The sequence below is a fragment of the Pseudorca crassidens genome, chromosome 16, assembly GCF_039906515.1.
Source record: "Pseudorca crassidens isolate mPseCra1 chromosome 16, mPseCra1.hap1, whole genome shotgun sequence".
Taxonomy (NCBI): domain Eukaryota; kingdom Metazoa; phylum Chordata; class Mammalia; order Artiodactyla; family Delphinidae; genus Pseudorca; species Pseudorca crassidens.
The window spans coordinates 64,560,650-64,574,430 of NC_090311.1; the positions used below are offsets into that span (position 1 = coordinate 64,560,650).

General features: G+C 36.8%; 1 protein-coding gene across 1 annotated transcript in view; it reads left to right on the forward strand.

The window, feature by feature from the left end:
* The window catches only part of CTNNA3 (catenin alpha 3), a 1,581,323-nt gene that overhangs the window by 411,402 nt on the left and 1,156,140 nt on the right, over window positions 1-13,781 (forward strand). The window contains exon 7 of the mRNA XM_067710819.1: window positions 2,138-2,341. Coding sequence (XP_067566920.1) covers window positions 2,138-2,341 — 204 coding nt within the window. The remainder of the gene's footprint in view (window positions 1-2,137; window positions 2,342-13,781) is intronic.

Genomic DNA, 13,781 nt, shown 5'->3' on the forward strand with positions numbered 1-13,781 from the left:
ACATCAGAGCAGGCAATGTTTTGAGTTCAGATGAGCTTGAAGAATCTGAGTCTTAAAAGTCAACAAACAAGTAAAAATCCAGAGGCTAGGATAGTTTGGGGAATGGCTGTGGAGAGCAGGAACTGGGGTGAACTTATTCCTACAATAGAGGATGTTTTCTGACATGAAATCACAGCCAGAACACCTAAAATTACTAGTTTCTTCTTGTAATACTTATAGGTGTATAGATTTCAAAGTTAATCAACTTTTCCTATCATTACAATGCTGGAAACAGGTTAACTGTCCCTATCACATCTACTAATTGCATTTGAGCAATCAAAGAAAAATTCTCTTGCCCTCAGTGTCTCTTCTTAATGATGATGTCACATTGGAGGGACATTTTCAAAAAGGTTTTAATTGGTCAATTATTGTTATGAAAATTGGAGTGGAATGTTTGTACTAAATTAGTGAGCCAAAGAGGACATGGTAAAAATGGCAAATGAAATAAGGAGGTATATTTAGATGTAAATGAATCCTTGTCTGGTGGGCAAGCCCATGGTTGGGATTATCGTCTCACCAAAAAAATTATGCATTGGATAAAGAAAATGTTAAATTTGGCATTTGTAAAATTCATTTCTTTTTAAAAATTTGTTTCCATCTAAAAGAGAAAAGTGGAGATACTCAGTAGAGAAGTAGAAAAATAGGAAGGAAATAGAGGCATGAAAGGAAGAATTCTTCTGAATAATTTTAAGATATTTAAACAATTTTCTGTAAGATCTATTTCTAGTTTATATTTTACATTATATCATATAATATGTGAACATTACACAGTACTATTTTTCCTTTTTGTATAATTGTTTTAATATTATTTTTCTTTCCATAATGATTTTCTCTCCCTAACTTGGCCTAGAGCTGTAGCTTTTAAAATTTTATCCTGGCTACTTTAGATCCCCTAATATTTATCATAACATGATATAGTACAACCATCAGTGTAAGATTATATCTATACACAATATACACACACAATATACATATACCTCTCTATATATGTAAATATATATGATTGTGCACTCTGAAGATCAATGATTTTCAGTGTGTATATTTGTGTGTAAAGACTCACACATGCACACACATTCTGAAGTTCACTATATGATTTCATTTTATGTTAAAGGTTCTACAGAGAGCTTTCATTTTATACGAACTAGTTCTCCAATTATGACATTATGCTCAAACCTTGAAAGGCTTCCTCTCTTACGGTATTTTAAGAAAGAATCCTTAGAGCCTCATCTTCTCCACCTTTTCTTCAAAGTCTGTAGATTATCTTGACTTCTGTTGCCTGAAGACATATCTAAAGGAAACCTTAAAAATACCATGTCAGATTTCAATGGTGGGAAATGGCTGGAAGTTATAATCAACAGGAAGATGGAATTTTACTTTTAAAATGAATAATTAAAATTTAGAATTCTCTTTGATACGTTAGTATTAAGGTTAATTAGATTGTATGACTTACAGTGAGGCATAACGAAAACAGTATTGAATTAGGTGTTATAAGACCTTAATACTTGTTTGAGCTTCACCATTTAATAGCTTAATGACCTTGGGCAAGACAGTCTCAGCCTCACTCACCGTCAATTGAAATGTGTGGTTAACAATATCTTTACTGCCCACCTCTTTATAGTGTTGTCAAGATGAGATAATATATGTGAAAATATTTTGTAAACAATGAAGTGCTAAATGAAAATGACAATTGTAAAGAACTGTTAATATGTGCCAGACACTGTATTAAGCATTCATATCATTCTTACAGCAGTTTTATGAGATAAACAATGTTAATATTCCAGTTTTACACATCAGGAAGGTGAGGCTTACAGTACATAAGACACCTGAGTGAGCTCACAACATTAGTGAATGGGAAGGGCAAGATTTGAATACAGATTTGGCTGACACTAGAATCAATGCTCATAATTTCACAATTTTTGTCACTGCCCTGAATAATAATTGCTTTATAGAATGATACATGAACTGGGTGAGGCAGTAAAAGCACAGCTGTCTTTATCATCACATATGAATTCCAAATGTGAAAACAAAATACTAATTATTTTTTCCTAAAAATAGAATATCATGGAGTTCTAACCATCTAAATGTGTTTTTCCTTTAGAATTTAATTGTCTTGGATCCACTCACAGTGACTGAGGAGGAAACAAGACCATCCCTAGAGAAACGCCTCGAAGCCATTATCAGTGGGGCTGCTCTGTTGGCTGACTCTTCATGCACGAGGGATTTCCATCGGGAGCGAATTATCGCAGAATGCAATGCCATTCGCCAGGCTCTCCAGGACCTGCTTTCAGAGTACATGAACAATGTAGGTAACTGGTTTTCCCCCACCCCGTCCATTGGGTATGTGCTGAGGTTCTTTCAGTGTACAAAATCTGATAAATTACAAATGAGTACCTGATTTTACATGGCTTGGCCTTTTGGGTGCATTCTGCGTGGGTTGCTCCCAGAGTGCAGCAAGGAGACAGGAGTTTCTAGGGATGGAATTCAACCAGAAGGTTATTTATACATGATTGTTTTGCTTGAGACAGTATCTAAATACTAGTTGAAGAAGGCAGTCAGGATTGGAGAAAGGAAACTGGAGTTGCGCATCAGTTTAAAGGATAAAAAGAAGACAAAGAAAAGGGCAGGTTGCTCCGGATTATATTGGTGAATAACAAAGTTAGAATTTAGATGGTATTGGGATAAAGTCAATGCTGTAGGGATCGGGGGCCATTTTTGAAGGTGTAATTTGGATCGCTTTTAACCTTTTTCAAATGTGACAATGTCATAGATTCTTTGCAATTTTAGCCATCTCTCAGGAATGTTAGAAACAATGTCTAAATTTAGACAAATGCAAAAGTATTTGTTTCAAGGTCCTTTTGATATAATTTCATATATATATATTTATGATATATTCTTTTTGTATATATATCTACATCCATCTATGGAGTATCTATGACTACTCTTACATTCAAAACTTAGTTATATTTTTAAAATAAGGAAGACATTGTCAGTTATATATTGATCATGAATATTGACTCCTTAAATAATAGAGGTAAAAAAAAGAAAAATTTATAATGGGAATATTTTGTTCATCTGCTTTATTATAAATGGAATAATTCAAGAGTTATGAGGGTATATTTTGAAAATGATTAGTTACAAAGCATACGATTTTTTAGGTGTGAGATTGAAGAGTTAGGATTTTTCAGTATAAGTAATTTATGTGAATAATTCAAATATGCTAAAATTAGTGAGTTTTAGGCTTCTGCAACACATTTGATGTATCTCCACACTCTTAATATTTGATGACTTTGGCTTCTGACCAAAAATCTCTTGCCTGTCAAGAAATCACAGTTGTAAAGCAGATTTTGTTAATAAGAGGACCATATTAGTAATGTCATGTCCTGCTTCTGAAGCTGGAATATCACAATTTTTAGCATATAATATATTTTTAAAGATTTTTAAAGAGAATTCATGAGTTACAAGAAACTCAGAAGGTAATATTCTGTTGGAATTCCTTCTCCCCTGATCTGTAAACTATTCAAATTAGTAGTTTCATTTTATAGATAAAATATGGTAAAGTTATACATAAGTTTATTTTATCTATAAATTATAGATAAATTTACTTTATTAAATATAAAGAAAGTTATTCTATTCTTTTAAATACAAACATAACAGATGCACATGCACACACTCACCCACATACATAGGCAGGGATGGCCACGTAATTGGGGAGCCCAGTGCCCAGTGCAAAATGAAAATGTAAGGCCTGTTCAAAAGCCGGGAAAAAAAGAAAGTTTTTTCCTTTTTTTTTACAGTCTTTATTGACCCAAGAAAGGTTATTTTTATTTGCTATTTAATGTTTGGTTGTTTGGTTCTCTAGGGTATAGGGATACTTTTGGACTTTTGGGAGCACATAGACCCTCACAGATTTCTTTAGCCTTACCCCATAACCCCCACCCATCCTGCCTTGTACCAAGGGCCCCACCAGGAATGGAGGGTGGCAGCAATTGCTGGGTTGTGGAGCAGGTGGCTGAGGACCTGTCCCTTGAAGGCACTGGGAGGCAGGACTGCATGTTAAGTCTAGGGCGTATGCTTTATTGCCCCATCAGACTTCACTTATCTACACAAATTGAAAGGTAAAATTGTTAAGACTTTCAAAACTGTGATAGCAGAGCATTAAAAGCCAAACACAGGGCTCCTTTCTGAGCATGCTGCCTTTTGCCCAGTGGCAGGACGCTGAAGTTGCTCTTGTACGTAGTAAACATATACCATATAAAAATAATGGTGATTTTATGGCTTTCTTCAACTTTGGGTTAAAAACTGTTCATACAAAGGGTGAAGTGATGGGCACATTCTGCCCTGGGTGCAATCATTAAGAAGATGCATTGCCTCTAGAAATTTATAAAAAATAATAAAGCCAACTAAAAGTTGGTCTGCACCAGCAATTCTCTAAGTCAGTGATAATGTTTTTCATAAATTCGTTTTTTCTCTAAATCCTAAATAATTGCTGTAGTTATTGTTGAGTTTTAATAATATATGTGTATGTATGATTCAAATTAACACATTTTTATGACTATCCTTCGGTAAACATTATATTCTTTATGGATTTAAACAGCAGATTCAGAATAAACAATGATGACAGTGATTGTAAAGACAGAGAACTAGAGTTACTTTAATTCTGTTATTTCATGTGATCACTTGGAATTTTAATTTAAATTTTAAAATTGTAACAATGGAACAGTGTGAATTGCAGGGGGTAATATTTTTGTTAGGTAAATGTAAATTTCATACATGAAATATTTCATTCAATTTGAATAGTAACTTTGAAATTTGTTTTCCTTCTGAAAATTGTCAATTGCTTTAAAGAACAAATCAGGAAAATAATGATTATCACTGAAAAGTAATTTTGTCATATAGAGGACGGGGGCATTTAAAAAGTATCTGGGTATCAAATATGCTAAGTGAGGCACTGAAAATATGTATGCACTTTTGTACATTTACTGCTTTTTTTCTTAATGAGGTTTTAATCTGATGTTCAGTTTCAAGGCCCATTTGTCAAGTATACAAAACTTATTTATGTTACTAATATCCTTCTGTTAGATATTTTGGTTTATAAAAGGTAAGTTCTGTGTTAGAAGAGTGAAGTGGAAAGACTCTTCCGTCTATAATATCCAAATAATTGAGATCAAAGGTAAGTAGCTTTTTTTTAGCTTGTCCAGATAATTATTTTAATTTTAATTTTTTAAGGGTAGACTTAATTGTAGGAATTCAAATATTTCTCACTTATTTAATTGATTAGATTGCACTACTCTTCATCCTGATGGAGACTTTCTTCTTCCTTCCTCTCTCCCCCATGTTTCCTCTTCTCTCCTTCCAGCAAAGGAGTACAAACATCCCCTGAAATATCTCTCCCTCATGGCACCTTCCCCTTTATAACTCTCATTCCTGGTGGAATTCCTGTGTTGCCTTCTCAACTGGTCAGAAGCTCTAGGAGAGCGAGGGCTGTGTCCCTGGCCCTGCCACTGAGCCTTTCAGGTAGCAGGTGCTCAGTAATTACTGTTTGGGTACAGGTGAATTGAATTAGCACTTGCTTCTCAGTTTTTAAAATTAAAATGGCAATGTGCCTGAAGCAATTAATTTGTAATTATTTATTTATATGATAACTGTGGAGAAAATGTAGGGAGGGTTAATAGTGAGAACAGGAATACAAGAAAGAGCGAGCACAGAGGTGAGAAAACTTGTTCTGTGGGTGATCTAAAAATATTTATATATTGCTTTTTCCCAGGGCATAATGTTAAGTACTTGTTGAGGAAGGCATTTTTCTTCAGGGAATGAAAGACTTACCGTGTGTGTGGGTAATGTCTGGTGACCTGCCCTCATGTTGGTGTAGAGATGAGAGCAGGAGTTAAGTTATACAGCAGTGGTTCACAGGATCAGAAACCCATTTATATATTAACATTTTATTGATAAGTACAACCTATTAATAAACAAAAATATGCATTTATATCATTATGAAAAGCACTCGAAAAGCAGTATAATAGTTCCTTTTTATATAAAAGTGCAGAATTTTAGGCTTAATGTGACTATCTGACCAAGCCAATGAATATTGGAATTAAAAAGCAGGAACCAATCTGGAAAAACTGTGGGGTGGGTGTATTATCAGAACACATTTCCAGGTTTCTTTTTACTCTAGGTTTCTATCACCAATAATGCTTCTCTATAAGTGTTTCTTCAGCTTTAACGGAAGGGAATGTACTTCCCTGAAACTAGCTGAACTCAAAACTTTCTCAGTTTGCTCAAAAATTTTAGGACGACTCTCATACTTAAGTCCTCAACTTCCTAGTTTAAGGAATGTTGTGTCTCATTTGGTGGGCCTGATTTGCTTTTCAGATTAGTTTGGAGCTTTTGTTATTGACCTATGTTGATCAAGTAAATGCTTAAATATAATTCAGATGCAGTAAAGATAACCAGGAGAAGTTAAAGCACAATTAACTCTCATCAGGATCTGTGGATCTTTTATGTGAATGTGACTTCAAGGCTTCAAATTTTGCAAGTTTATTGAGTCCAGAGCAGTTCAGTAGTGGGGAATAAACGCAGTTTATGTTGTTCTCAGGCTCAGTTCACATGACCAGTTTGAGTCTAAATAACTTCCTTAACAGATCAGCAAGTCTCGATCATTTTTTGACTGAAGCTCTAGGTTCAATAAGTTCAATGTCTTGTCACGTTAGTAAGAAATTAGCAGGATGTGAGTCCAGATGGGTCTATAACAAGTAAAACAGACAACCACCTAACCACATGATCATATATGTTTGCTCTAATATTTTCATTCTAAATATACATATATATTAGTTTAAATATATATATGTTTTCTATTGCTGCTGTAACAAATTATCACAAACTTAGTGGTTTAAAAACAACACAATAATTATTTTACAACTGTGTAGGCCAAGAGTCTGACACAGGTGTCAATGGGTTGGAAATGAAAGTGTCAGTAGGGCTGCATTCTTTTCTGGAGACTGTAGGGAGGAATCCATTTCTTTGCCTTTTCCAGTTTCTGGAGGTCACCCACATTCCCTGGCTCAATGCCTTCTTCCTCCATCTTCAAACACAGCAGTGTCACATTGTTCTAACCTTGCTTCTGTCCTCACATCTCTTTCTCTGACCACAGTCAGGAAAAGTTTTCCACTTTTTAGGACTCATGTGATTAGATAGGGCCCACCAATATTATTCAGGATAATCATCCCACCTTAACTACTTGTGCAAAAGTTCCTTTTGCTATGTAATGTAACAGTCACAGGTTCTGGGAATTTGGATATGGGCATCTTTGGGAGGCTCATGGCCATATACCTAGTACTAGTCTTTCCTAGTCTCTTCTGTGGAATCATTATCAATCTTTACGTTTCAAATCCATTGTAGTTAGTATCCTTTACTCACTTTATGTTCTATGATGGCAGATCACGTCTGTTTTATGTACTGTTTTATCCCCAGTCCTAGGCACAATGCCTGGCATTTTAGAAAAGGCTAAATTGTAGTTTTGAATGAAAGAATGAATAAAATTATTACATATTGTATATAGCAAGTAATGGAGAAAAAGCTTCTCTGATATTAAATGGAATGGGTTTCAAGCACCTACTAAATTTATATAATAGACTGCCTGTTGTAATAAAAGGTTTTATTTTGCAAAGCATAGGTCTCTTCTAAAAATCCATGTGAATATTCAGCAACAAAATTTTCTCATCACAGTCTCTTCACTTGAGTCTACCTCTCGCTATGGTTTGAAACAGGATTTTTATTCATTGAAAAAATATACTCCAGGGAACATTCAGAATCAGAGAAAGTTTAACTTTTGTCTTTTAAAACTTAGAAGTATATTTTTCTAAGATATTTCTGCTGATTTTGTTATGCCTCCAGGATTGGTTAGGTCTAGTCCATCTTCTCTGATGTACAATATAGTTAAGAAATTCTTCATGTAGATGGGGTGGAACAACGAGGCTCTCTGAAAAAGGAAGGATCTTAGAGGGAAATCAGTTTTTTTTAAATGGTGGTTTCTCTATAATTGGTGAAAATAGAGTTGGAGATGGGTGGCCATCATGCTTTAGTACTAAGAATCAGCAGACATGAATTTTTCCTGGGGGTGGGTTGAAATCATGTCAATGTTAACTTTGGATGTGTTGTTGAAGAGAGAGGAACTTCAGGTGATGTAGAATTATTACTGAAGATAACACTCAGGTTGGTATTTTACTATAGGGGGATGTTAGAGGGCTGAAGGAGAGATGGCATTGCTAGAGTAAATGAGTCAGGCCTGGCCTGCTTGAAAGGACCAATTGGTATTTGTAGACCTCACTTGCCCAATATTTTCTTTTGGTGTTTTATGTGAAAGCGTATTGTTGGTTCTCATTATATATTTGTTGAGTGAATAAAAAGCAAATGGATTGGCTTTTGTCATTCAGAGACCAATTTCATTTGTATGTCTTGGGTTTAATGCATTCCCAGTCTTGGGGAATTATAAGGATCCAATGAAGAAAATAAAGAGATGTTATGGGGTTTTCTTGCATATAAGGCCTCCACCTCTCTCTTGAAAATCCATTTTGAAATTAATTTCAGCCTTATTTCTCATGATGTTGGGCTGAAGCCGTTAGGATGATCTATATGCAAATGACTATTCAAATACTAGAGACAGGTTAGAATTAAAATTCTAAAAATGTACAGGCAGCTTCCAAATCTATTTCCTTTTCTCCATTTCTTTGTTCATTCATTTGTTCCTTCCTTCCTTCATGGACTGCATATTAGAACTGATCCATTATTGGATCAGGTACACTGTATTAGATGCTTTACATTTTTATATTCTTAAATTTGTCAGTTACACCATAGTGGTGGCTGATTTTTGAGTGGTTGATTATGTTGGAGACCCTGTGTTTTAGTTTATAGATCTGAATTTTACAGCCTCAGTTAATGAAGAAGTAAGAGGAGGAAGATAAATAAATAGTATCCAGTACAGGTTTGTACAATATTAGATATGCCAAAATAAGAGAGATGAACCAAACTCAGATTAGAACATGATATCGAGAATCTAAAAAAGAATGGGTATATGTATATGTATAACTGAGTCACTTTGCTGTACACCTGAAACAAACACAACATTGTAAATCAACTCTACTCCAGTAAAAGGTTTTTAAAAAAGAACGTGAGATTGAAATCTAAGAACATATAAAGGAATTATCAAAATCAAGGAGACTGGAGACAGATTTTGAAGCTGGGATATAGGAACCAAGAATTCAACAATTAGGGAGCTGAGAGAAATAATAAATGGTGGGGGGTCTGGTTAAATGGGCAAAAATTGGTTTTTTCTTCCTTGCTTTCTTTTCTGTGCCTGTTTTAAGGACTAGATAGTGGGCAGGTATCTAGTCTATCAATTGTTTTGGAAATAAGGTGGTAAAATACTATTGTTTCAGCTGATTTGGAGTCTAATCTTATTCCTCTCCTAAAGGTTTCTGAGTTCCTTCGAGGACTGATTATTAAATAATTACTCTGAGTCTTTCTTAACAAGCTAAATCATGCTAATAATGATCATTTTGGGATTTAAAAGGAGCTTATGCAGTGCTCATCGGGGAAAAGGAGGCATCTAGATTCCTCTTTTGAGGGAATGAACCTTTTCACGGATCTCTTATTTGTGATCTAATGTTCTAATTTCTGTTAAAAGTAAAAGTTAATCGAGAGAGCCCTACAGAGATGCAGGCTACATGAATACATGATTACTGAATTAATAAGAAAAGCTAAAATAACAAAGGTAGGCAGCTATAATTATTTCTAAAAAGGAGAAGGGGGACTAGCTGGATAGAACCAGAACACAGGAAGAGAAAAAGGTAATTTGTGTAAAATCAAAATGACTAGAAATTAATAGAGGATATCCTAAAGCGGCAAGACAGTCTGTGCCGAGAACAGTAACAGGTGAAAGTCCCTAAAGGTTATATCCTCTAGGCCAGATAGCCTGAAGGCTGAGAGTCTTTTGTTTTCATCTTTTGCTTTCCAGCAGAGACAGTGATGATTTCTAATATTTGTGGTGCACGTTAGTCATTCACCTTGGAATTTTCTAAGTGATGAGAGTAGTAAAGATGTCTTTTGTTATGTTTGAGGTAACGCTTGGACCTAAGGATGGGGCCTAGTTGCCAGGAGAACCAACCATATAATTAGAGGATTGGAACTTTCAGTCCCACCTTGCAGAACCCCAGGGAAGGGAGAGGCGCTGGAGGTTGAGTTCAGTCACCAGTGGTCAATGATGTATTCAGTGATGCCTATGTAATGAAGCCTCCATAAACACCTAAAAGGACAGGGTTCAGAGAGCTTCTGGATTGATGTGGATGTGGGGAGTCAGGAATAGTGGTGCACCTGGAGGGGCATGGAAGCTCTTCCCACATACCTTGCCCTGTGCACCTTTTCCATATGGCTGTTCTTGAGTTACAGCCTTTTATAATAAACTGGTAGTCTAGTAAGTAATAGTTTCTCTGAGCCTGTGAGTGGCTCTAGCAAATTAATTGAACCTGAGGACGGGGTAGTGGGAACCTGTGATTTATAGCCAGTTGGTCAGAAGTATAGGTAACAGTCTGAACTTGTGACTGGCATTTGAAGTGGGGTGACGTGGGGGAGGCAGTTTTGTAGGACTGAACCCTTACCTGTGGAATCTGGTGCCGTCTCGAGGTAAATAGTGTCAGAACTGAGTTGAATTGTAGGACAGCCAGCTGGTGTTCTGAGAATTGCTTGGATTCCCACCCCACCCTCTGTGCCCCGCCATACCCTGCCACATTGGAATTTGTACTAGAACCTTTTATTGTTGAAACATATTCAATATTTCTTAATGAATTTGTAGGCAGGCTCTGAATAAAAAGTTATCATACCATTGTAAGTTTAGGATCAAAGGCCGGCTTGTAGCTTTATTTCTGTGCTAAAGTAGGTTTAGCAGGGTCAGACACAGACGAGCAACTTGTGTAGTTGATTTGCTTGGCTATTTGACTACACTTAATAATTAATTGGAGAAGACTGTTAGTGATCTACAAATTGCCCCACCCTGTTTGGGTCCTTTTTTTAAAATCAGAAATTTTAATATGTTTTAAAGTCTTGTAACCATGATGAAAGAGCTTATTGAATTTTGACATGAATTTATTTGCTTGTTTTCTTCTGGGAGATAAATTGAAACTAGATTTGCCTTCCTGTTTTCCTTAGAGATAACTATCACAGTTTGTATATGAGAAACTCAACTAAGGTTGTTGACTGACAAAAGTTTATTATTCCAGAATTGTTTGCTTTTATGTCCCAGAGTAGCTTTTAAGTATTTTAGTTTGATATTCCTATAAACTTGGAGTAAATCTCTAGTTGTCCTAGTGGATTTAGGTTATGAATATGATTCAGTGTGAGGGCATGGTACCTCATTTGCAAAATACTTTTCTTTCATTTACATATGGCAAGGCTATATCTGTAAACATTTTTATCTCCCTGTAAAAAGTTGTTTCCTATCTATGGTAGGCAGAACGGACGTCTGTGCTCATCCTTGGAACTCATGCATACTTTACACGGTACAAGGGATTTTGCAGATGTGATTCAGTACAGGGATTTGTAATGGAGTGATTTTCCTGGATTAAATGGGTGGGCTCAATCTAATCAATTAAGTTTTTAAATCCAGAGAACCTTCCTTGGCTGGATCAGAGAAAGATGTGATGGAAAAAGGAGAGATTCAAAGCATGAGAGTCAGTTTGCCATTGCTGGCTGTATGGTCAGGCCACTCAAGATGGCTGTTCTCTTGCTCTCTGTACATCCCCTTTGCGACCAGGGCCTGCTTCACCTATATCTTACCCACCTGACTGACCTTCCTACATACTTATTCCAGGCCCCAGCTGGTGATTGTTCTTATCAAAGTGGTGGTGAGGGGCGTGCCTGTCTGCTGCTTTCCCTGGTAATTAATGAGCCCACCTGACGTCAATTCCCCTATAACTGGCAATCCGCCCTTCCCCCCACCCTCCCGCAGTGAAGACTGACGCCATGTTTTGCTGGCCGTCTGCTGCACATGGTGGGGTGTCGCTCCAGGACCTTGCTTCACACAGGTAAGCTCCCCTATCCATTAAACTATTGATGTCTCTGTTGCTGACTCCAGGCTCTTCCTTTGGTCTTGAAGCTGGGCAAGTACAGGGCTTGTAGGCCTGTCGGGTGCAGCCCAACAATTGGCAGAGTCAGATAGGAAACTGAGGAAACTCCTGTGAGCACCAAGACGTGGGGAAATACAGGATGGGGAATGGAAAGTTACAGGGGCCTCCAGTAACATGTGGGGCCCGAAAGTTGCAAGTGTAATCTCGGCGTGGCTGGCCACTAACGTGTGGGGCTCCAGAGTTGCAGGGGTAATCCTGAAAGTTGCAGGGAAATCTGGGGTGGCTATCTAATGGGGGGCCTTGTGGTGGCTGTCCTTGATTCATGGGGCTGCCAAGAGATCTGGAGAACAGTGGCCTCTAACGGCTCTGCTGTTGTATCAAAATGAGCCTTCTGTCATTGGTTAAGCTAGCTTTCTAAAGGAATTGTGCTTTTGAGATGTAAATGATCTACCTGGCCTCTCTGGACTTTAATCTTCCGTGATCTCTAGAAGTATAGGAGAAAAAAGAGCTTTTAGGTAAACCCTATAGAAATAATTATGTTTTGGGAATGTCTATCTAAAGTAGTCCCTCCATATTTTGGTAACTTGAAACTAAAGTTGAAAGAAGAGAATTCATGGGTCACTTCAAATAGGATAAAATATTGGAACATTAATTGCTGGGAGGGTCTAAGTTTATCTACCTCTACCTGCTTAAGAGAGGAAGACTAAAGCATTGTTTTCCAATCAGAAAATGCACAATTACTTGCTTCTTGGTTTTTGCCAGAGATTAAGGTTTTCAAGGGTTAAGATTATAATCAGTCATAATTCTTGTAACCAAGTTTCTTTATTGATTACATTGTGATCAGGTGTTTAACTGTGCCTTTTAAAGTTTTTATCATTTATAGACAGTTATTGTTTTATTCTGATGCTTTTTTTGCAAAAATGCTTCATCTTCAAGAAGATTCATGGGAAGGACTTTTTGAGAAGTAGAGGTCTCTGATAAATTACCACCGAACAGGGTAAGAAATTAAAGAATCCTAATGGAAAACCTGATGGCTTCGTAAAAAGTTAACAAAAGGATTGGTTACTGAGGGAACTGGTGGATACGGTAATAATGTTTATGGGGTTTGTCCGGAATGTCGCTGGTTTTGATCTGTGTTTTCCAGATAGAGGGAAACCCTTCTGCACAAGTTAGTTATGACACACAGCAATTCGGTAAACTACACCTGTGGGTAGAATTGAAGCATTTTTTTCTTTTCTCTCTTCCTGGTTCCTCCAGAAATTGGAGACTCTTGGGCTCTGAGCAGCCTTAGCAGGTGAATGGGAAAGACTGTCTCCTGTCATGTGCAGGAATCTTGATATTTTGGGGACCTCTGGAAGAGAGAAATCCACTGGGGTGGAGCCTGATAGCAGGCCTTTGGCATGGCTTTCCCGTCCTTGAGAGGCCTTTTGAGAATTCAGTCTGCCACTCCTGAGGAGTTCCACCACGGTCAATTTGGAGGAGCCTGTATGGTCAATTGACCAGACTTGTTTTGCAAACAAATTAGTCTTGATTTGACTTGTTTGGTGGAGATGAGGGTAATTTTAGAGAGAACAATATTATGTTTCAGTGGATGTTAAATTCTAGTTCTATTCATTGAGGTCTGTATTT